Source organism: Aristolochia californica, unplaced genomic scaffold (genome assembly GCF_029961685.1).
Source record: "Aristolochia californica isolate CCGP_79_NKW_82.1479 unplaced genomic scaffold, dmAriCali1.0.hap1 SCAF_9, whole genome shotgun sequence".
In the NCBI taxonomy this organism is placed as follows: Eukaryota; Viridiplantae; Streptophyta; class Magnoliopsida; order Piperales; family Aristolochiaceae; genus Aristolochia; species Aristolochia californica.
In genome coordinates, this window is record NW_027182290.1 from 31,354,730 (window position 1) to 31,377,234 (window position 22,505).

The window sequence follows — 22,505 nt, forward strand, 5'->3', positions numbered from 1 at the left end:
TCAAGCTCAATCTCGAACTTATTTAGAATTTTCAAGCTCAAACTCGAGTTCAATTTAAGGCTCAAGCTTGAGATTAAAGTTTTAAGTCAACTCATTGCCACCCCAAAATGAATGGGCGAAATTTCAGATTGGGAGTGGAACCTTACGGATATCTTTAAAAAAGTTGTAAACATATTAAAAGTACAAGTGAGCGAGAAAATTAACTCGATCACCAATTCAGCTGTTGTTTTTATGGCCAAATACTTTATGTCGATGTGTTTACTTTGACTTCCACTACTGTTGTTCTTGGCCATAAAAACAGCAGCTGGATTGTCGCAATACATTCTCAATGACCTAGAGATAGAATCCATAATTCTAAGCCCATAAATGAAACTTTTAACCCATACGCCATGTGAAGTAGCCTCAAAACAGGAAACTAACTCGGCTTCCATAGTCAACATGGCAATCAAAGTTTGTTTGGCATTCCTCCATGATATAGCTCCACTGACCATAAAGAAAATAGATCCCGATGTTGATTTGCGGGAATCAATACAGCCAGCAAAGTTAGAATCTGATTAACCAATTACTTCTAGATTGTCTATCCGTCTATACATCAGCATGTAGTCTTTGGTTCCTTGAATGTACCATAATTCTGATTCTTTGTAACTCATGGCTTCTGAAAAATACTTGGGATCATTTGCAGCTTCAATGTCAGATTCTTGCAGATACACAACATAATCATCAGGAATTGCTAATCTCTTTAGTCTAGTAGATCTTCTTAATGTTAAACCATCATATTCTTGAGAAGTATATGTTCAACTAGTTGTTCAAAAGTGTTTGGCAACTCTTAAACACCTGTTGTTCAACTGGAATGTCGTCAGCATTTTGTGGAACTTCAATGAGTGGTTGTTCAACACCAGTTTGTACTGGAGGGGTGTTGTATACTATAACCAATCTTTTACTTGAGGTAGAAGGCTGAAATTCTGAATGATCCTTCTCAGAAACTATGTTCTGAGTTGGATTGCTCCCACTAATGGAGTCATTTTCAAGAAACTTTGCATTTCTTGATTCCACAATCCTAGTATTGTGAGATGGACAATAAAATCTGTAACCTTTGGATATTTCAGCATATCCAATGAAATAACCACTAATGGTCATTGAGTCCAACTTCTTCTCTTGTGGATTATAAATTCTCACTTTAGAAGGGCATCCCCAAACGCGCATATGTCGCAAACTCGGTTTCCAACCTTTCCATAATTCAAATGGCATTTTAGGAACAACCTTGGTTTGAACTCGGTTTAATATATGCGCTGCCTTCTTAAGTGTTTCAGCCCACAAGGATCTCGGAAGATTGGTGCTGCTAAGCATGCTCTGCACTATGCTAAATAATGTTCGGTTTCTTCTTTCTGCTACACCAATTCGATCAAATTCCGTAACAGGAGTTCTCTGCTTTTGTTTATCTATTCCGCTCTCTGATCACTCTCAGTGATGGTGTAAGCTGAAGGTTTGAATGAGTGAACGAGATTGAGGACCAAACACTCTATTTATAAGTCAAACTCCCATCAAACTTATTGGCTTCTGTAACTGCCGATGAGAGAGATGTGGGTCATAAACTTCCATGGACGTGGGGATGAGTTATAACCTTCCGAAAGAGCACTATGTTCTCCATGAAAAGGAAGTTGGACAACCGTGTTAACACCGGTTCAACCCGATTGAAATCGTGACAATGGCATCATGCTCACGTATCTCAACAATAATAACATACATAAATGACACATCTCGACTTTGAACGCCTTCTTAGTTCCGACGAATCGAGCCAGAAACCGAAAATGGTGCGCCCCACGAGCTTGTCACTCGTCGAATACGGTGGCAGCGTCATATAAAAAGAAACAAATCCAGGGGTATTTCCGTATTTAAGTTTGTTTTACAATACGTCAATACCCAAGTCATCCCCCCGGCCTGCACGTTATTTTCATATCCTCCCCCCGAAAAAGTCATACCAGGCCACCGGCACCGAGGTTCCTGTCCTTCGCCTTCCGCTCCAAGCGACCGCTGACAAACCTTGAGACAGAAATCACAAAAAATTCAGAAGGGGAGTAAACAGGAAGAAAGAGAAAAATATGGTGAAAGCCTACACGCAAGATCACGTGTACAAGCACCCCTGGGAGCGTGTAAGCTCCGCCTGCTGGCGCAAGTTCACTGACCCCGCCAACACTCGCACTCTCTCTCACATTCTCTCCGTCGATACCCTCAATCGCCGCCTTGACTCTGAAACCGGCCGCCTTTACACCACCCGCTCCATCACTATCCACGCGCCTGGCCCATGGTTTATTCGCAAGATCGTCGGTCAGGACATCTGCCATTGCGTCGAGTCCACTGTCGTTGATGCTCAAGCCCGGACCATGGAGCTAACTACTCGCAATATTAGTCTCCGGAACTTTTTGGAAGTCGAGGAGAAGAGCTTCTACTCTCCTCATCCCGACAATCCCCAGGAATGGACGGCTTTCAGGCAGCGGACTAGCATTCGCTGTAAACCCCTGTCTGCTCTCGCTTCCATGGCTGAGAAGGTGGAGCAGCGATGCGCTGAGAAGTTTTTGCAAAACAGTGCCAAGGGTAGGGATGTTATGGAGCGGATCTGTAAGTATCTCGAAGCTGAATCTGCGGGAATCTCTTTCTAGGGTTATCAGATTAAGGCTTCCCATCTTTGTCTTTTTTTTTTTTTCTTTTCGATTTTCCCCTTTTTCTTCTTAAAGGGGCCAATGAACTAAACAGGGATCAAAGATCGGCCCAAAGAGGCTTCTGTTAGATGGTTTTCTATCTGAGAATAAGATGGAGCCATCGGCCTAACAATTTTGTTGTAATAAATATGGTTGGACATCTTTTAATCAATTCTGATGGACTTCGATGGCTTTGGAACTCCTTTTCAACTAAATGTTGAAGTACGAGCTTTATTGATCAGTTGTACATTCTAGCTCCATCAACTCAAAAGATGGGAGACATCATCTCTGAGATCCGAGCACAACTGTGCTCTCTCAATTTTCTGTGTTATGTGAAAAGAAACATGTACATCTATTTATAGGCTATCTTAACGAATTTAAATCAAATTGAATCTAAACTCGTATTTTAAAGCAACTAAACTTTCCTAAGCAGAAATTGGTTTTCTACTAGGATTCCATCTTCTGATCACTCCAGGAATCCTATCTCTGACCTCTGCTTAATTTAACTAGGATCCTAACAGCCTCCTTTAAACTAAGCTTGTCATGAGTAAAAACTTTACCTATAACTAAGAAACTAGTTAACTTAGCATCCCCTAATTAGACCAAAACTCAAGGGGGTTTCTAATTAGACTGAGACTCAACTGAGTCTCCTAATTAGACTCTTCTACATTCTGACAATTCTGTTTAATTCATGACTTTGCTGGCCTCCCTTAAATTAAACATGCTACACAAAACTTCATAGCAAGGCTTGCTCGAAGTCATCCCCTTCCGCTCCAGATTTGGTGAATTCTGCATGTTGTTTGGAGATTGGGATTTGTAGTGGCTGTTCTGCTTGCACTTGAAGCACTAGATGTGGAACTTGTAGTGCCTCGTCCTTCTTCCTGCTACTCACCTGCTTGGCCATGAGAGTATTCACACTTTCTATGTGAATTGGATGGTTTGTTTATGTCATCCTGAAGCGTCATTTGATTCTTCAATCCCTCCTACATCGTCAAATCTATTTTATCAAAAAATCTCTACTCATGCACTTGTAGGGCCTCCACTAACTTGTCTCCCATATGTAATGACAACTTGCCCCTCTTGTGGAGAAAGATCTCGATCAACTGAACCCAGAGATTAAGGGAACTTTGGAGCCTCCTAGATGACCTCCACACCTGCAGCGTCAAGCACTATATCTGGCTGTTTAGCGTCTCTTTTGCATATCCCTTCCTCAAGAGGTCATGCCACAACACTTGAGCTGAGCCAATGGGCTTCTCCCTCAAATGAGCATGCACAAACACATTCAACTCTGCCAACACGTCCTATTCCTTCCAAGTAGGGTGGCATCAAACCGAACCGATTCACGAACAGTTTGAGTTCGGCTCGATCAATCCCGAACTCGAAGTGAATTCAAGTTTTGGGTTGCATTCGTTTAGTTACACAAATCGAGCTCGACCAAGCCTCGGTTCGTTTTGCGGGCTCGCGAGCCGACTCGGTAACTTAAACAATTTTGAGCCTTCGGGTCTTCACTCCTCTTCTTCTGGAAATTCAGAATTTTAGAGACTGGGAAAATTGCCGCCCTTGCGTCTCTCCTCCTCTCCCGTCCACTCGCCAGACTCCAATTATCTCTTCTTCTCTAACATTTGGACTCTGCCTGGAGGGTTGTCCTGTTTCAACAACCTCTTTAATCAACCAGTAGCGCTTCTTGGGGACGACGTCCTCCTGTCTCCATTAGGGACCCTCAATCTTCTGGCAAGAAATGATGACCTTCTGTCCTCTCATTTTTAGATGGAGAAGTAGATGCCAAATTGTTGGGTTGTCTGCAGCATATGGACTCACGTTCCTGCTATGCAGGTGGCGTCGGTTGCCCTGGCACAAGAAAGGGGCCATAGAGGAGAGGGAGGAAGAGAAGGAAATGGACGGGAAGAGGACGAGATTTTGGAAAGCAGAGTAGATGACCCAGTGGCAGCCATGATGGATTCAAATCACAGCTCTGAGTCTGCAATCTTCACAGAGCTGTTGAGGGAGAAAACCGGAGACAGATCTCAGAGCTCAAAGCCACCAAGCAGGAGAAGATGTTGAATGCAAACCACCTCTTCCCATAAGATAGAGAATCAATCAAAGAGCATAAATTCCATCCCGCACTTCGTTATACAATCACTCCACCATGAGCCTCCGATGGGAGGCTTTATTGAGGGCGCTAAAAAGAGGGATTTCATCTTCCAATGGAGTAGAGGGACCACGTGGGCTTCTGTGGTACCCAACCTGCTGAATGTTCCTACTATTCTTGAAAGGGGCGCTCAACCTTGTTCATGATATTTCAAAGGAGGAGGTCTTTAAAGAACTTGAGTTAATCAAACAAAGTCCAATTAATGGAATAAAAAAGGGGTGCCTAGCATCTGGCTTTATGTAATTGTTTCTCCATTGATCTCTACCATTGCTGTAGAACAAAAAAAAATATTATATTGAATTGGTTTGTAATTGATATAAGACAAATAGAAAAAAATCTCGATAAGATAGTCTAAACTTCCACATCGAAAGTGATTCAAAGAAGGTAACCTCACTCAGCCCCTCCCCCATCGAGTTTTTGTCGCATTAGTGAGTACCACCCATGATGGACGACAAACAACAACGACAACCTACAATTGCGCTTCACCATTTCATTTTCATCTCCCTCGCTTTAACAAAAAAAAAAAACTCACAAAATCAACATGGGTCATCTTTTAATGGATTCTCACCTTGGGGATAAAGCTTCTCATTTTAAAGCAATTCTTTCGATTAAACAAAGTTTAATACAATAGTTTCATGTTGTGTTGTTTCCAAATTGGCTCCATCACTTCTCTAGGATTGCTAAGGCATCGCGTGGTGGTCATGTTCATACTAATAACATGATTGACGTTCAATAGATCCAATTTCATGCAGGGTTTATGTACAGAGGTCATGCTTAATTTTATGTCGAGGTCATGCATAATTTTATATAGAATTTATTTGACATGTATTTTATGCAAAGTTTTAAATGTAGGTTGGAGTTTGAACTCGGTTGAAATTATTGGGCTTGAGCTCGATTACAATTTTAGGCTTGAGGTTGGGCTTAGCTCGAGCTCGAGTTCGAAATATTTAAATCAAGCCCAGCTCGAACATAGGCAAGTTCGAGGTCGGCTCGATTTGATGCCACCCCTACAGCCAAGGAACGCCTTCTTCCTCTTGGACCTGCCATCCTTGCTTTTTGCTACCATATGATTCATGCTGGAGCCGCACCACTCAGCATAGGGTGCAATCTCGATCTTCCCTTGCTCTATGGCGGAGATGTCTGGCGAATTCACTAAAGACATAGCTGAAGATAGCATCCACTATTCAGAAGTTTTTGTAGTTTCTGAAACAGAATGATCAACTCGATATTGGATCACTGCCCTCTCAAAGAGTATTCCTGTCAATTGCAATCCATGATGATGACAAGCTAATTTTCAATTGGATGAAGACTGACTCAATGTTCTTCCTTACCACTTCAAAGTGATGGGTTTGTGCCAATCATCTTCATTCCTAACGAAGCAATTGACTGTTGGCGGTGACAACCTTATTTTCAATTGAAGTGAATACTGTGACTAAATGCTTTTCCTTACCACTTCAAAGTGATGACTTCGTGCCAATCATCTCCATTCCTAACAATAAGAGCGAAGCAATTGACTGTTGGCAGTGCCGAACAAGCTTCCAATTCACTGGAAACTCTACTCAAGCCTTGGTTAACATATTCAGAAAAAAGGGATCACGCCATCCCTGACATGCTGAGAGCAACAGCCAAATTCCATCCCTTCGAATCTAGTCTTCTACTAGGACTTCATCTCCCGATCACTAGACTTTCCTAAACAGAATCTAGTTTTCCACTTGGACTTCATCTCCCGATCACTCCAGGAATCCTATTTTTGGCAACTGCTTAGTTTAACTTTGATTCTAACAATTTCTCTCATCATTCTGTGTGAACCCGACAGATAAAGGATTTTCTCTTGGTTCCTTGCATATCTTTTATTTGAAGATCGGTCTAAGGCAATTTGTTTGTTCTAAAAACCCCATGGGAGAAATGCAACAAGTGGTCCACAACAACTCTTACTTGTGGAAATATTGGTTTTCTGTAATTTTGAACCATCTCAGCTACTAGTCATCTATGACATATGAATAGGCTGGTTCCATTTAAAAGGCACATACATTTTAAGTTAGCCTTTATGTGTAGTCTTGTTCTGTGTAAGAGGTATAATCTGTTGCACAGTTTAAGATGAGCAACGTGTGAATTCAATTAGCTGTTTGGTCTTTCTATCAAAATTGATTGGTGTTTACTGACAGGTAATTGAATTATTGTAGTAGTCCATTGAATCAATTTCGCAAGTATCATCCACTCAAAGCAGGTCTTGCGTCTCTGTTTATTCTCATTAAAGAGCACAAGGCTCTGGCTTTAAGCTGAGTCCATGCTCTGGTGTAGCAAATGTAGTTACTTTCTTTCTGTCTAGGATAACAGGTTCTCTTGTAACCTGTTTTTATACTCAAGAGATCTCCCCGAGGATGGGCAATAATTTATCTGCTTCTTTAGAAGATCTACCTATCTTCATATTGTTGAAACAGGAGACTTTTTGGAAGATCCTTGAACTTATGGACCTCATGAATGAATCTCATGGATCATGAGTGTTTTGCTTCATGCACGTACTCTATATCTATGATTATACTGCTTTTCACGTTTTGTTATCTCGACTCCATTTGCAGTTAATTGTAGAGCAGCGGATTGGAGGCTACTAGATTTCGTTTGTCAACGATATGTAATAAAATCACAGGAAGCTACATACTTCCTGTGCTCTGAGGGTTTAAAAGGTTTTTTGTACCTCCAAGTTAACATATCTTTTAAAAACTTAACATTAGTGGGAGCTGAAGAAGTTATTGTTGTTTCTAATGTTCATATCTACTTCTGTGGACTTGAAGGCATCTTAGGTTTTAGTATTTGCTTGAGTTTACATTTCAACTCTTGTCATTTTTTTCATAGTATGTTAGTGCTACATAAACTTTAATCTGTATTTAGGCTTGAGTTCACTTGTTCAAACATTACAACCAAGAAAAGCAGGATTCGAGCATAGGGATAGAAAACTGTGTAAATGGGCAGTACTGTAATTGCAATTCTTGAAATGGGAAAAAGAGTAAATAATGATTTTATGTAGGCCCTCCTATTGAAAATGGCTTAATCAACAGTTCCCCTGTCCTTGCATAGCAGAGAAGAGAAGGAGAAGTAAGCAATAAGAAGAAGAAGAAAAAAGAAGCAGGGAAGCAAATAACAGGAAGCAGGAGAGCAGGAAGATGAAGAAGGGGAGGCCATACATACTACTGCTGCTGCGGTAGAGGAGCTGTTGATTAAGCAAGAAAGAAAGGAAGAGAACAGGATGTGAATAAGAGAAGAAAGAAAGGAAGAGAACAGGATGTGAATAAGAGAACAAGGGGCAGATACTATCCGGGTTTTTAGGCATTAATAATACGGATTTAGAACAGACAAAATTTGACTATTTCTAGAGTTTCCCGTGATCAGTTGCCATGAATCATTTGATGCTGCAGCATCTGAGCCTCAATGAGAGTTTGTTCTTTAGAGCCCCATGAGGATGCCCCTTGAGAGTTTGTCCATGTACTCTGAGAGAGACAAACATGCCCAGAGGAAGTTGTTGCAATTATTTGAGGCTGTTGTAGATAGCCGATAATACAAATTGAAACCATAAACTTGACTTATGAGCTGGTGGACCAAGTTAGGACCAACTCTCTTCTAGCGGCTAATTGAGATGGGGTTCCCATGTCCACTGAAGAGTTGTAAAATCTTAGATTTGTTATTTCGGAAAGACTCATTCGTTTGCTATGAAGAGTAGCTGGGTCGATGTTCATCTTGACTGATCTTTAAACTGAGAACCCAAGGATAATCTGGTTGGTGTGCCAATGTAGGAAATCTTAGCCAAACGCAAAATTCACCTTTTGACCAGGAGGAAATACATTGAATCTGTATTTCCTTCTATTTAGTCATCAGATCAATCTTAATTTTTCATGCTATGTTGTCCAGATATAGGAGATCAGGTTCCATACTATTGTGACAAATGAACTTTCCGAAATCTAAAGAAAGATCCGATTTTGATGCTATTACATCATTTGTTTGTATCATAATTACTACAGAATGGATGGTAATATAAAAGCAGAGGAAGAAAATGCTTGCACACTTTGACGAGTATAATAGAGTTCAAAGGCTCTACTAGACATGAATGGAGGTGACCTGTTAAGTCCATGTTCAGTGCAGCAAAAACTTCAAAAAAACAGGGTATTTTTACTTTGCAGTCTTAATTGAAATGAGCTTAAGAGTGTCATCTGACTTTGTTGTAAAGGAAGGCGAAATACTGGAGGCTGAAATATCATATTCTTAGAGAGGCCTATCAAAAAGCAAAGCAAATTTCTCTCACTTAATTATCTTTTCGATCGCTCAAATTGTAGTAAGAGCCTGTGCGCCGTTTGCAGGGATACGAGTATAACAGCCGGGAGAAACACAGGCGCGCTACACACAACCCCACGATGGTAGTAGCGGCAGGATTTGTATGAAAGACGTGCCACCACTCTCAGCATACAAAAGCATAAAAAAAACATTGTCTGAAGCTTGAAATTGCAGATTTACCGCCATTCCAATACTTGCAACAACGATCATAAACTGCTCACGAACAGAAGAGGCCTGACGACTAGTCCCTTATATAACGTGTTGCTCAACTTTCACACCCACCCGCCCACCTCCAATCAGAGTAAAAATTTAAAAAAAAAAAAAAAGAACATCTAACTTTGTAACTGATGCATTTCATATGAAGGTGTCATGCACCTAAATGAAAGAGCACTACAGAGTGGGCAGGTCTTATACATTCATACTGTGATGCCTGTAAGAGCCTGGCTAAGAAGGAAGAGCTGGCGAGTGAGGCCAGAGGACATGACCGAGCCTAAGGGGAAAATGACACGACAAAAAGTACACGATTTTGCCTGCTATGCTTTGCAAGCAGGTTAAAACCAATCGCTAACAAGAAACTTAGTAATACTAAAAAGTGTAAACTACTTGCTACAAGGAGGTAACAACACGGTCAAAAAAGGCAGTAACAGCTAATAATTTAACTATAGACTTCCATAAAAGACTCGAGCTCAATTAACCATATAGCATCAATGAAACCCTTTCACATCATTCACCGTGTCTGTTGATAATGACTGCCAAAGAGTAAAATGCCATGTGACCCAGAAAGATACATTACCAAGCCAACCAAATACAAGCCACAATGATGTTGTTCACCAAACCAGCACAACTAAAAGCTTACACACCAGAGCTAACTAAGAAATCCTTCCAACCGAGGAGGAACAAAAGAGTTGCCAAACTGCATAGCCGATAGTTCCACATGCCTCCACCAAGTTATATCGATGAAATCTGGACCAAGATAAAGAAGAGGCATAGATAAAAGATTGAAGCATCAGGAGTTCTGCTCCCCACTTAACAAGGGTTTCTATATCTTGTCAAGCTTCTCAGCCTTGACAACAGGGTTGGCTTTGGCAATTGCATCACGAGCAGCTGTTCGGTAATCAAAGGGGCAGTTGTGCTTGTCAGAATAGCGGTGTAAAGCACAGAAAAGATTTCCACAACGGCAATTGAACCCAGTTAGCCCAACCCGCTTCCTGCATGAATTGCATCTGTTAGGACCCTCTTTCGCCTTTTTCTCAACATCCTGGCTTGAGCCCGATGCATCAGACGGCTGTGATTGTAGAACCTTTGGCGTAGCAGGAGCTACAGCTACATTAACAGCTCCTGAAATGATCGGGTCCTTCCCATTGTTGCTGCTGCTGCCGCCACCATTCACGATGCTATCAATGGAAGATGCTGCGAGCTTTGCCTGCTCCTGCTTCAAGACCAAATCCTTGTGGCACTTTGAGCACATGTTCATGGTAGCTGCACTTCCAAAGAAACCGCAGTTGTTGATGCAGAGGATTGGGCCTTCGCGGGCCTGGCATCCAGTTTCATCATGCTCCATTTGTATATCTGCAGCAAAAAAAAAAAATCTCAGAACCTATCAAATAGTAAGCAAATAGAAAACAAAAACCTAAATCGAGTCCACACCAGGTTCTTCTCCGCTTCCAGAAAACCTAGCCTATCTTTCCAGTAATCAAATTTAGTTGAAAAGTAGAAAGCCAAAACTGAACCAAACCCCAGGTTATCAGACAATAACAAAATTCGTGCACAAGTTAAAAGGTGTACTCCTATACAACTAGAGAGCATTAATATTCTAACCAAACAATCAAGATAAGGGTTTACAACGAATGAAATAACAGTGACTAGGACAAGTTCACAACCTAAGACAAAATTTGCAAATACCACAAATGTGCGTTGATCTTTTGCCTCTACGAGAAACTCGTACCAACAAGGGTAAAACCTCGCCAAAGAATTTCCAATTGAAAAAAAAAAAAAAAAAAAAAAAGGTAACTGCAGGACAGTCAGAAATTCGATCAAAACCAGAGCACACTAAATTTGGGTCAAGGTTTTGTTATCATCCCCGTATAAACCTAAACATGTTCAACCCTCTGTAACATTTATATAAAACCAATATTCGGACCCCAAAAATTCATCAGTGCCAATTATTGACGGAGCAAAACAATCCCTCCCTTGCCCATCCAAAACCCCAACCCTAGACAGTTTATAACTAAAATTCGACGTTCCAACTCCTAAAACTGTTTCCTGTTCAATACAACTTGAAGATAAACCAAACCGCACAAGAAAAGGAATACCCCATACCTGTCTGTCTAAAGAAAAATCACGCAAGGTCTTTGTGACGATTCCTCTACTATCTGTCACGGAAGAAGAACCTGCATCAAAGAACAGACAACAAAAAATAATCCAATCTGTCACAGCGATCTAAGCGAACCACGAGGAACGGAAAAAAATCAATAAGGAAAAGGGAACCACTAACCTTTCGGGGAAACCAGCGGCGAGGAGGAATCGGAAGCAGGAAAAGGGTAAATACGTCAGTGAAAAAAAGGCGTCAGAGAACGCCGGGTTGGGTAGACGAGGGGTGGCGAGATACCTCTCTATTTAAGAGCTTGTTTCTCTGGCTTTCACCGACTCGGTGACGGATGCCCGACCTGCCCGACCTGCCCAACCTACCCGTCCCCGCGGCTCGCTTATTCTGCAATCTACACTAGTTTAGCCGTTTAGGGAAATCGTTTTTAGTGAATTCCATTTATGACCACGCTTTGATTTTTTTATTCCATTTATGTCCCAGCGTCAAGGCTCGCCAACCCCTAGGCCCTATCTACGTTTTTTTGTTTTTTTTTCTTCTATTTTCTGTTTTCAAATAATTTAGTGAGAATATCTTAGCATGAGACGCCCCACCTGGACCACCCCTTTCCTTTTCATGTATTACCAACTTTGCATGACTAAATAATGCCAAATAATTATTTATATTATTTTCTAATTTTAATCCGGTTTCCATTATGTTAAACATTGCGGCTAGGCCTAATGATATTATTGGACCACATTGCTCAACCCTACACCACTTACTTTTACGTGACAAATAAGTTCCCATGTGGACTTTATTGAATGTAGAATAAGGACTAGTGATTGAGATGGGGCAGGTGGCTGGTCAAAAGATTGTTGGAACAATTTTAGTACCATTGAGTGGCCTTAGATTTTGTTCACATTGGCTCCCTTTCATACTACTCTATTTTAATGGGATGCCACGTGTTAATAGTTTTTTAACCATTTGCATCCATCATTGATGTGTCACCTCTTTTACTTAGGTAAAACTCGTAATTTTATATATCAACACATTTGATTTTGACAGATACTGATAAAAATCTTTGTGTTTTCACAATCAAGACTTCCAATTTTGACTGGTATTCAAATACTTCCTATCTTGATCGTTAATACGATCTGAACCGCCGATCACAATTCTAATCTGGGTGATCAAATATTAACGATTTTCGGTAGCTTAATTCCAAGTTCTCATAGATCATGAAAAATGTTTAATTTAATTATTTGAAATACTTATTTAGATTGAAATTTATGGAAAATTTTGGGTTTTGAGTTCCTCTTTTTAATATGAAACAGATTTTAGGAAGACACTTTCCCACTCCAATCGAAAGTTTCCCAATGGCGCAGGAGGGGTTTTAACCTAAGGAGAAGTGCAGAGTCTTTCCCTAAAATATATCCAACCTTCTTAAGCTTCGATAGTCGATAAAACTTCGATAGTCGATAAAACTTTTGAGCACCAGTTGTAGGGTTCACCCCTGGCTTCTGCGAAGAGGCCTTCCGCGCCATAAAAGGCGTTGGGTACTGGCGTTTTCCTCTGCACATCACTTCACTCCACCTCGAAACGGGAATTCCCTGGTAGTATCGCCGGAGTTACAGGAGGAGAATTCTCAAAGCTACAGCTACTGTCTGAAGGAAGGAATAAGTTAGAGCCGCCGTTTAATCTTGGGTTCGCCAGAAAAAGATTTTTTCAACTTCTAAGTGATTGCTTCTGTTCTTAGCCGGCCGAACGGCGATCCAGGCTTCTGTTTTCCGTATGCTCTAGATTTTTGCTGGGAATATTTTTTCAATAAAACGGGATGGACGGTTCCGATCAAACAGAGGAGAGGACCTTTAGGGTTGATTTCAGCGGCGATGGCGCAGCGAGATTAAAGGAGAAAGTGAGGGAGAAGCTGAAGGAGTTCATGGGGGATTACACTGATGACACTCTTGTGGTATGTTGTCGATGCAATATTTCTGTTTCTAGATTGTTGAATATATCGCGTTTTACCGATTTAATCTCTTCAAATTTGAAATATCAAACATAGTCTGGTGGATATGCATGCTTTGTTTTCTTCCCCGGATGGTAACCTTTTCTGCTTCCATTCTCTTCGGATGAATTCGTGAGGATCATACGGTTTTCCATTCTCTGGAGATCTCCTTGGGTGCTTACGCGCAGTTTGGTAGTTTTTCCGGTATCTGATATCACTTTGTGTTTTTTCATGAGAATTGAATTACTTATTTTAATATGGTTCGGGCGAGGAAAGTCTTTTTATTTTAGCTTTTTTTCCATAAGCTTGTGGTGGATGAGAGCAGTTTTCAATCCGCCAAACTAGCACAATACATTCTTGAGGTGTGAAACGTGCTTGTTAAGACATTGTCGATGGAGATGTTTAGGTTTAATCAGTAAGTTGTAAAGATTAGCCGATGGGCAGTCTTCATAGATGAGCTTGTTTTGAGTGCGGATTCTAAAAGTTTGTATTGAAACCAGACCCATGGTTCATATGTTCTTGTATGTTCTTAGAAGTATAGCATTGTATTACTTCACAGATCTTGCAGTTCTCTGGAAGTCTTGAGAGATTCTGGTGATACAAAATTGACATCGGGGTACTTTATTACCATGATCAAACTATGCACTGAAGATGTCACAGCAATTCAAGTCCCTTGTTTATCTCTCTACGTGCTAACACGAAGCATTTCACCAGAGGCCTGAAGAGAGTATGCAGTGGGGAAGAACTGCTACCTTATGTTTATGTTTGGATGGTAACCTATACGGTGAAGTGGTATATCAGGTACAGAAAATACATGAGTATTTGCATGGCTCAATGGGTTTGATGGTCTGTCACTATCTTACCTCAGGAAGATTGTTATCGGCTTGGTTGCCTAGAAAATTCAACAGCTAGGTGATTTCTCTGTATTCAGCATCATTTCAAAAAAAAAAAATCTAAACTGGGTAGTTTTAGCATGGATAGTTGAGAGGGTGTTTTGTTTTGGAACAGCAGTTGGTTAGTATCCTCATGGGAAGGGTCAATAATGGCTAAAACCACCATTCAATGACTGTTTATTCTGGAAATTTGAGTTTGATTTGAAACGAATCTTTGGTGGGCTGATGCTGACATGTCCTGAAGATTAAAAGTTTCTCCTTTGGAAAAGGTTAAAATTTCTTCAAAATATAGCATGCGTGTACTAACACTCAGAAAATGAGCTTGTTTTGGGTGAATACAGGATCTTACTTCATAGGATTGGGTTTCTCGAAGTTGATTGCACCTAATATAGAGATGGTTATCTAAGGTCTTATTGCTACTCTTATCATGCTATGAGGAGAAAAAGCCACTGATCCTAGGATTTCATATTTCTCTTTTGGAAGAGGCCAACTTACTGATATGCACTGTGTGGGGGTTGGGGATGAATGTTCATGTTTATAGCTACTTCTGCTTTAGTCTTCATTCCCAAAGTGACAAAGTGTAATGGAACCAAATGTTAGAAAGTTGGAAAATTCTTCACTTCTTTTGAATGTGTTATCTATCATCAAATGGAAGTTCCTAGCCAAGAGACATTCCAGGATATATTTAGGTTTCTTTCCAACGCTAAAGAAGGCAGAAAAAAAAGAAAAAAAGAGGAGAGGGAGGGAAGGAGAATGTAACGATCCTTTTATTTAAAGAGTATAACAGTTAAAAGAGTATTATTCTGAAAGCGAACAGTTAAAAAATGTATAAAAGTAATGCTTTTAGTAAATGGCAAACTCAGTGTGCTCTTGTACCTAAAGAATAAACTTATCGCACCCTTTATATATAAGCGTCTATTATGTTGTTGTTTATTTTGTCTGTCAATATTATTGATATCATTTGCTCACTATCATACAAGATTGTCTATTCAGGTCATATTTTTAAAATTCTTTGGAGGTTTTAGTTTGTTGTATTTCTAATGGTTAACATAGTTCAGCTGGGTTGCGGGGAAGTGTTATTTAGCCTAACTTGCGTTGATCTGGATCACGATATTCTTGCAGGAATATGTCATTGTTTTACTCAGAAATGGTAGACATAAACAGGAGGCACAGAACGAGCTGAATGTGTTTTTGGAAGAGGGCAGTGCTTCTTTTGTATCCTGGTATGTCTACTTTCTCTCTGTCTCTCTCTGTTTGATGTGGCCTTGATCCTTCAAAGTAGATGGGAATTCTTTCACTTGGTCTTCTACATATTTATAAAACTGCTATTCATTGGGGCCTTGAGTAATTCATTTGGTGAGATCCTGTTTGTGCAGCCATCTCTCTTTCTTCATACAGACGTACATACTTATGCATGTTACCAATGTGTGGACTACTCATGAAATTAACCTGTTTAGTACTAACATGTGATTACCATTTTGATACAGGCTATGGGACCATCTCTCTTCCAACCTTCACCTTTATGCACAGCCTCTGGACTCTTGTCATGATGAGGCAGCTAAAAGCGAACATGTATTGGACCAAAAACCTGAGGTTCATAATGATCCAAAAGTGGTGTCTGGCGGTGGGACTTGTTCAAACTCTGATTATGATGGTGAAAGGCCTCTTACAGAAACTAGAAGCCGGCGCAATAGGGAATGGAAAGGCCTGGTGAGAGATGAGGCAGAGCCACCTCCACTTCGAAGCATTGAAATTGATTACTTCCATCCAGAGAAGAAGACCCAGCGAAGGCCAGGGCATTCAAAACGACCTCGTTCTCCTGTATCATGGGCCCAAAGGAAACGGACTCAGCAAGATGAATGGCAGATAACAAAGGTCAGTCCTCACATTCATATAAACTCATAACACACGTTTGCAATGGTCTGTCGTCTTATGCTGATAAATTCATATACACATGGATAGAGAGATGTAATCTGTTCTTCTTGTGTACGTTTTCTCTAATTGGATGGGTAATACTTAATAGAGCTTGTACTGATGTTAATTGTCGATGTCTTTAGTTGTGGATGTAACTTAAAAGCATTCTAAAAGTCAAGGGTGGTGGATATGTACCATGCACATTGTTTATGGCTCATTGCGTTAGTCCCTCCCCTGCAGAATAATGATAATGTACCAGTCATACTAACTTAGCTTTCAGGTTAATCATATCTTAGGTCTCTATGAGTGGGTGTCACCATCACCCCCTCCTTCCTCTCCATTTTTCTAGTAAGATTTGAACTGAAAGCACATACTTTATGGTTCATTGTGTTTGTCCTTGTATTGCTCGTTGTTTGAGTCCAGTATGATCATGTGAGTTGTAGAGTGATCATGTGTAAGTTTATTTTCTCTCTCTCTCTCTCTCTCTCTCTCTCTCTCTCTCTCCCCTCCTCTCTTCCTCCCACTTATAATTAACACAATAGTGTCCGTGTTTTTCTAGAGTTACTAATGGTTCTTGGACATATGAATGGTGCTGTGATAAACAGAGATGGCATATAATTTGTTAGTGGTGTTGACAAGTCTTTCTACTGGTTAAAGAAGAGATCCTTATACCAGGCTAAAACCAAATGCCTGGCTTTTGGTGGCTATCAGATAACTTTCATGTAGCTGGCTGTTACCCAGCTGTGTCATGTAGAAAATGAATGCTGCACCATTCTCTTCCTAACAAACTTTGTTCCACTGTATCTGCTACTAGGAACTACTCCCTAAGAATGAATCAGTGTTACCTTCTTCTTGGTGGATCTAATATGCCCCCCTTGTTCTTATGTCCTCTTATAAGCATGAGTAGGAAGGCCAACCTCAGTATCTGGACACATTGTCAGTGATATCTTTTAATTTTGCTGTTTTTATTCATGCAAATGTGTGAGTAACTTGTTGGACTATTTTTGCTTGAAAATGTTGCTCTCTGCTGTCATACTTCTTGAATGGCTTATGTCTTGAGAGACATGAGATGTCTAGCTAATTGTACCCCATTACTGTAGAACAGTTAGAATATAGATGAAAAGTTGGTCCATGATTTGAAACCTTCACTGTTTTAATGAAAAATAAAGGTATTATATCTTCCCTGAAATGGACAATATCTCAAAGAATATCAAATAAACTGAGAAATAATAAATCAAGGTTTTATTTAAAAAAAAAACATAATCTTCAGCTGTTCTAGTGAACTGGGGGGAATTTGGTAGAGTTAATTTTGCTGTTTTAGGGGGTCATATTTTAAAAAAAAAAGTAAAGAACCAGCAGGCAACATATATATGTTAAATACAATGAATATGAGAACCTACAGAAAAACCAAAATTGCAGCAGGTTCTTCTCCAAATAAAATTGCTGGCTTGATTAAAACAAAAGAAAAATTCAATTTCCATGGCCCCTGGAAATGCCTAGGAAGAAAGAAAAGAAAAGAAAAGAAAAGAAAAGAAAAGAAAAATCTATCCCTTCTTCTAGTGAAAGCATGACACACTCTTGAAGCAAAATTTTCTGCAAGTCTTCTTCTGTCTCATCCTGATTAACTTTTTTTTCTGTCAGAAGGAGATGACGTCTGTTCAGCCTTCAATACATGCCCCTCGTCGGCTGCTCCAATTTGCAGTACGAGATGCAGTGAGTTCTTTAAGGTCTTCAAGTTTGAAGTCAGAACCAACAAGTAATCGACTTCGATCTGTGGTGGCTACTGCCACTGAAGATTCAATGGGTAAGCAGCCCAACCGGACAAGATCAATTGCAAGGGGCAATGCTCATGCCCTGGCAATGAAAGCTGCGGCTGAAGCTGCCCAGGATGCAATCAATTTTAGAAATTCAGGAAATGTGTTTGACCGCTTGGGACATGCGGTGGACAGGATAGATGCTACCAACCAAGCATCAGAGTTTAGTAGACCTTCCACTTTAGATGGAGTCGAGTATGGTGAATATCTTCCAACAGCGGAGTATCATGGGGAAATTGAAGGCGATGAGACAATGGTGGAGAAGGAAACTGGGTTGGCCTCTGAATTTGCATCAGAAAATGATGAATATGAAGATGTGGCTCCTGTGCCAGCTCCCCTGAAGCACAGGATAATTGATTCTTCTCAGAGTGCTTCATCTGCAAATAAGAAAGATTCACTTATGGTTCGGTACAGTGTTGCTCAAAATGTGGATGATGAAGTTGTTCAGAGAACTAGAATGAGCGATCAGGATCAGGCAAAAAATTCTCGCAAAATTGTGAATATTTCAGTGAATGTAAATACTTGGAAGCCACCACATTACCGGTCACAACCAGAGGTTAAAGAAGTAAAAAGCTGGCCAGTGTTTCAGGAGTGCGAGGTGGGTCCAGGCAAGTCCAGTGATCAGCCTGTGAAGGGAATCAGTACAGTTATGGTTGGTAATGACAATGTGAGTTGTGTTATTTCAGTTTGAAAATTTATACTTCTATTTTATTGGAGCACATTTCTGCTTTATTCCTATGTACTCTGTTGTGTTTTTTTAAATTCGTTTTTTTCGTTGTAACTTTTTTGTTTTATTTAAATATGTTACATTTTTTGTAGGAAATGTCCCAAGCAAACAATCAAAAGGGGGCCTTGAATAATGTGCAGGCTACTTCTGGTAAGAGTCTAAAGCATTCATTGGCATAAAATGTTAACTAGTTTGCTTTGTTCTATTCACCCTCTTTTCTCCCGTGTGTGGATGCACCCTGGCAGCACCTCGCTGTTGGAAACATTATCCCCCTTTCTACAGGTGTATCGCTCTCCCCTGGGGTTTTTCTAATGGAATCCTTGCTCATTTTTAACTTTTTTTTCCTGTTCTTTTTAATCAACGCCAATTTTTTAGTTTACTGTCGGATTCATAACAGTCTTCTATTAGGATGTGGAATTAGTGTTATTGAGTTCTCCTGAACATAAATCTGCAAAATTTGAGTTGTCAGAGTTTAAGTACTTTTTTTTTCTTTAGTCTGTATTTTGATTTACCAGAATTATTTGCTGTGTTTTGTGAATATGGCCATCTTCTCCTGTTATTTTCAGGTTCATATTCTGGTGTTCGTCCAACAGATGATGCCGAATCTCGGACCATTTTTATCAACAATGTAAGTATTTAGGAATGTATACGTGTTTAAATTTGAAGAAAAAATATCATTCTTAATGTATTATTGAGTTGTCTATATTGGGTTTTGAAGGTTCATTTTGCTGCCACCAAGGACATGCTTTCTCGTCATTTCAACAAATGTGGTGAAGTATTGAAGGTGATCATTGTCACAGATGCTGCATCAGGACAACCTAAAGGGTTTGTCATCATAGTACCTTTTCATATGTTTTTTTATTCATTTTTTTGAAATTTTAAAACATTGATTGAATTTCTTCTCAGCTGTCATGTAAGAGGAGAGGAAAAAGACTTGCCTGTTAACATGTTATTCTTGTATGCTAATACACCTTCCCTGAATCAGGTCAGCTTTTATTGAATTCATGCGTAAAGAAGCAGCAGAGCTTGCATTATCACTTAATGGCACATCTTTTATGTCACGTGTGCTGAAGGTAAAATAAAGAAATTAGAACAAATGCTTTCGTTTGCTTTGAAACCTCAGTTTGTGAAAAGTCTATGCTTAAGTTGTTTATTTACTTGGATCTAAATAGGCTGATGAGAAACCGACTCAAATTTTGGGTTACCAAGTTGGAACGGTAGTGAGGGTGGTTTAATGTGGAACCTGCCTGCTCACCCTGCCTCCCCACTTAAAGTGTGAACAGGGATGCAATCTCATTTCTGGGGCAGCAAAAGGTTGGATGAAAAAATCCATCTGGGGTGATCTATCCCCCTTTTGCAGCTTTGCTGCTTGGTGGTGGCGGGGGTGTTTTTTCATTCATTCTTTCTTGCAGAGAGAGAGTGGAAGGAGGGGAGGCTCCTCTCTTTCTGCTAAGATCTCTCTGTTGCAAAGAAAAGCCTCACTGCCTTTTGTTTCCTCCCCCTCCATCAACTCTCTCCTCGTGGTGAGATTAGGGCAGGGATGGTGGAGATGGGTTGAAAAGTCAATCCAATCACAGGGTGTTTTGGGGATGTGCTTGTGTCCTCAACCCCGTCATTGGATGGGGTGAGGTGTTGGGGTTAGCAGAGGGTGGGTTTTGTTTCCAAAACCTTGACACGCTACAATCCTTGTTGCCTAGTTTTTTTACGGTGAGTTTATGAAATTTCTCTTTCTCTCTGAGTTACCTTTCGTTCCTTTCTTACCCTCTTTCCCTCAAACCAACAGAACCATAGGGTTTTGTCTACTCATGAGTCTTTGAGCATTTTCTTGCTCTCCTTTTTTTGTATAGCTTCGATTCTTTAATGCTAGCATTTCAGAATTTTCCCAAAAAGAGGCCATAGCACCTTTAGTAAAATGGCCATGGGGTTGCTGAGAGCTGGAGAAAAGAGTTGTTTGTTCTTAGTAGTGGCCTAAATGTTGTTTTGAGGCTCCTGCATCAGCATTTCCTTTCCTTTCCTTTCCTTTTTTTATTTGGATTGAGCACAGGTTGATTTAATAGAACTTTTAACGTTTAAATCAACTTGTCTGGTAGCTTCTGAAGCTGTAGACAATCATAATAAATTTACGGGGTCCTTTCTGAAAAGAAAAAATTTTACTTCTTGATCAAGGAAGAACGTGTCCTGTCATACTAAGTTAGTCCATCATAATTCCTACTAATGCTTATTTATAAACTATAATTCTTAATATCTTCTTAAAAAATTTAATTTCCTTATTCTACTGATGACAAACAACATAAAAATCGTGGACACGAGTTTTGACAGACTATGGGATATGTCTCATAAAAAATATGAGACTAGAAATGGTTTACGGTAGGATCATACAGCTCAATGAGCATTCAATTTCTTACTTTTCTTCCAGTCTATGCTTGTCTTTTGCCACGACAGGAAGTTATTTTCTCTTCATATTCTTGTAAATAGAAAAATTACAGAAAAAATCGTAGATAGTGATGTTCAGCTCTATGTATGGATTTGTTGGTCCCTTAACCTGTTGGTAGTAAAATTTTGACCTAGTTTTGCATCCTGTAGGTTATCAGGAGAAATGCTGTTCAGAATGAAGCCGCTCCAGTGATGGGTTGGCCTCGTGTTGCCCGAGCTTCTCCTTTTGTTGCTAGGTTTGCTAGAATGCCCTTTCCGAGAGGCAGTCCAGGCGGTGGCATGCGAGGTCGCATACCTTTCAAAGTTGGGCCGCGTAGCTTGCAGTGGAAGCGCGAGACAACTTCTAATCCCAGTGGTTCTACATTGGGTATGGGAAGTGGAAGTCTTATCAACAATGTACCGTCTCCAACTGCACGAAGTCTTACTTATGTTCGGCCAGAATTCAAATGAGTTATTAAGCTGCAGAGTAGAATATCACCTGTTTTGACGAGGGAGTTGAATAAGGAGCAGGCTGAGGTCTACAATTCGAGTACTTCAGTAAGGAATTGTCGATGAGATTCTTGTGACGTTTTGGAGCGCTCCGCCCCCAGTGACATCCAGCATTTGAACGGATTGTAAAAGCTGTGAATAGGGTTGTAATGAATTTATTTGTTTTTCTTTCAGATATTTTTTAGGAAAAAAAGAGTAAAGATCTTTAAAACTTTTGTTTTTTTTTTCCAGTCTCTGCTAAGAGAAATTTTGGTGATGAAATTGGCATTAGCTTCAGCTTTTGCTGAAGGTCATATTTAGTGCATAACTTTGCTCAACTACTTCTACTAAACAACATCTCTGCTTCAGTTTTGATTTGTAGTAAACAGGTAAAGGTAAAGAATTGTTATTTTTAAACTATGTTTCTTTATTATTCTTCACTCTTGTTTCCTAAACTTTTCTCAAACGTCCCATCTTCTGTCTGTTCTTCTTTCTCTCGTTTAAGCTTTGATATCTGAAACCCACAAATCTCTAGCTCTTCGTTGATAATCTCATCATTTCAACTTTAATGATATCAGATAGGCTCACCCCTTCATGATGCCTGACGGACCCCCGAGACGGGCAGTAATGAAACGATTTAAGATTATTTTTTTTTGACGCACTCCTCTCATCATGCATGACAAACTACCTCCTCTATCATCGAGCTCCCATCGACGAAGCCCAGCAGAAATTAAAAAGAGAAAGAAACACTGGTTCAAAGTAACTACTTCCTCCAGAAAAAAAA

General features: G+C 40.1%; 3 protein-coding genes across 3 annotated transcripts; 2 read left to right on the forward strand and 1 right to left on the reverse strand.

Annotated features, from left to right (window-relative positions):
* The first annotated feature begins 1,964 nt into the window (after positions 1-1,964).
* LOC137941749 (uncharacterized) lies at positions 1,965-4,714 on the forward strand. The gene is made up of 2 exons (XM_068787308.1): positions 1,965-2,616; positions 4,530-4,714. The coding sequence occupies exons 1-2, from the start codon at positions 2,100-2,102 to the stop codon at positions 4,565-4,567; spliced, it is 555 nt and encodes a 184-aa protein (XP_068643409.1). The 5' UTR covers positions 1,965-2,099; the 3' UTR covers positions 4,568-4,714.
* Positions 4,715-9,835: 5,121 nt separating this feature from the next.
* Positions 9,836-11,767, reverse strand: LOC137941539 (zinc finger A20 and AN1 domain-containing stress-associated protein 8-like). The gene is made up of 3 exons (XM_068786996.1): positions 11,663-11,767; positions 11,488-11,558; positions 9,836-10,737 (listed from the first exon to the last, which is right to left on the reverse strand). Exon 3 carries the CDS (start codon positions 10,727-10,729, stop codon positions 10,208-10,210), a length of 522 nt encoding a protein of 173 aa, XP_068643097.1. The 5' UTR covers positions 10,730-10,737; positions 11,488-11,558; positions 11,663-11,767; the 3' UTR covers positions 9,836-10,207.
* A 1,094-nt stretch (positions 11,768-12,861) lies between these two features.
* LOC137940993 (uncharacterized) lies at positions 12,862-22,059 on the forward strand. The gene is made up of 9 exons (XM_068786175.1): positions 12,862-13,436; positions 15,488-15,588; positions 15,853-16,240; positions 17,921-18,760; positions 18,913-18,970; positions 19,387-19,448; positions 19,539-19,645; positions 19,806-19,893; positions 21,404-22,059. The coding sequence occupies exons 1-9, from the start codon at positions 13,302-13,304 to the stop codon at positions 21,701-21,703; spliced, it is 2,079 nt and encodes a 692-aa protein (XP_068642276.1). The 5' UTR covers positions 12,862-13,301; the 3' UTR covers positions 21,704-22,059.
* Positions 22,060-22,505: the final 446 nt, after the last annotated feature.

Excerpts from the sequence above, each read along its gene's own strand:
- LOC137941749 (XM_068787308.1), top strand. The coding sequence starts at position 2,100 with ATGGTGAAAGCCTACACGCAAGATCACGTGTACAAGCACCCCTGGGAG. Across the intron at positions 2,617-4,529 it reads GGATGTTATGGAGCGGATCT|GTGGCGTCGGTTGCCCTGGC; the intron begins GTAAGTATCTCG and ends CCTGCTATGCAG.
- LOC137941539 (XM_068786996.1), bottom strand. The coding sequence starts at position 10,729 with ATGGAGCATGATGAAACTGGATGCCAGGCCCGCGAAGGCCCAATCCTC.
- LOC137940993 (XM_068786175.1), top strand. The coding sequence starts at position 13,302 with ATGGACGGTTCCGATCAAACAGAGGAGAGGACCTTTAGGGTTGATTTC. Across the intron at positions 16,241-17,920 it reads ATGAATGGCAGATAACAAAG|AAGGAGATGACGTCTGTTCA; the intron begins GTCAGTCCTCAC and ends TTTTTCTGTCAG. Across the intron at positions 19,646-19,805 it reads GCATCAGGACAACCTAAAGG|GTCAGCTTTTATTGAATTCA; the intron begins GTTTGTCATCAT and ends TCCCTGAATCAG.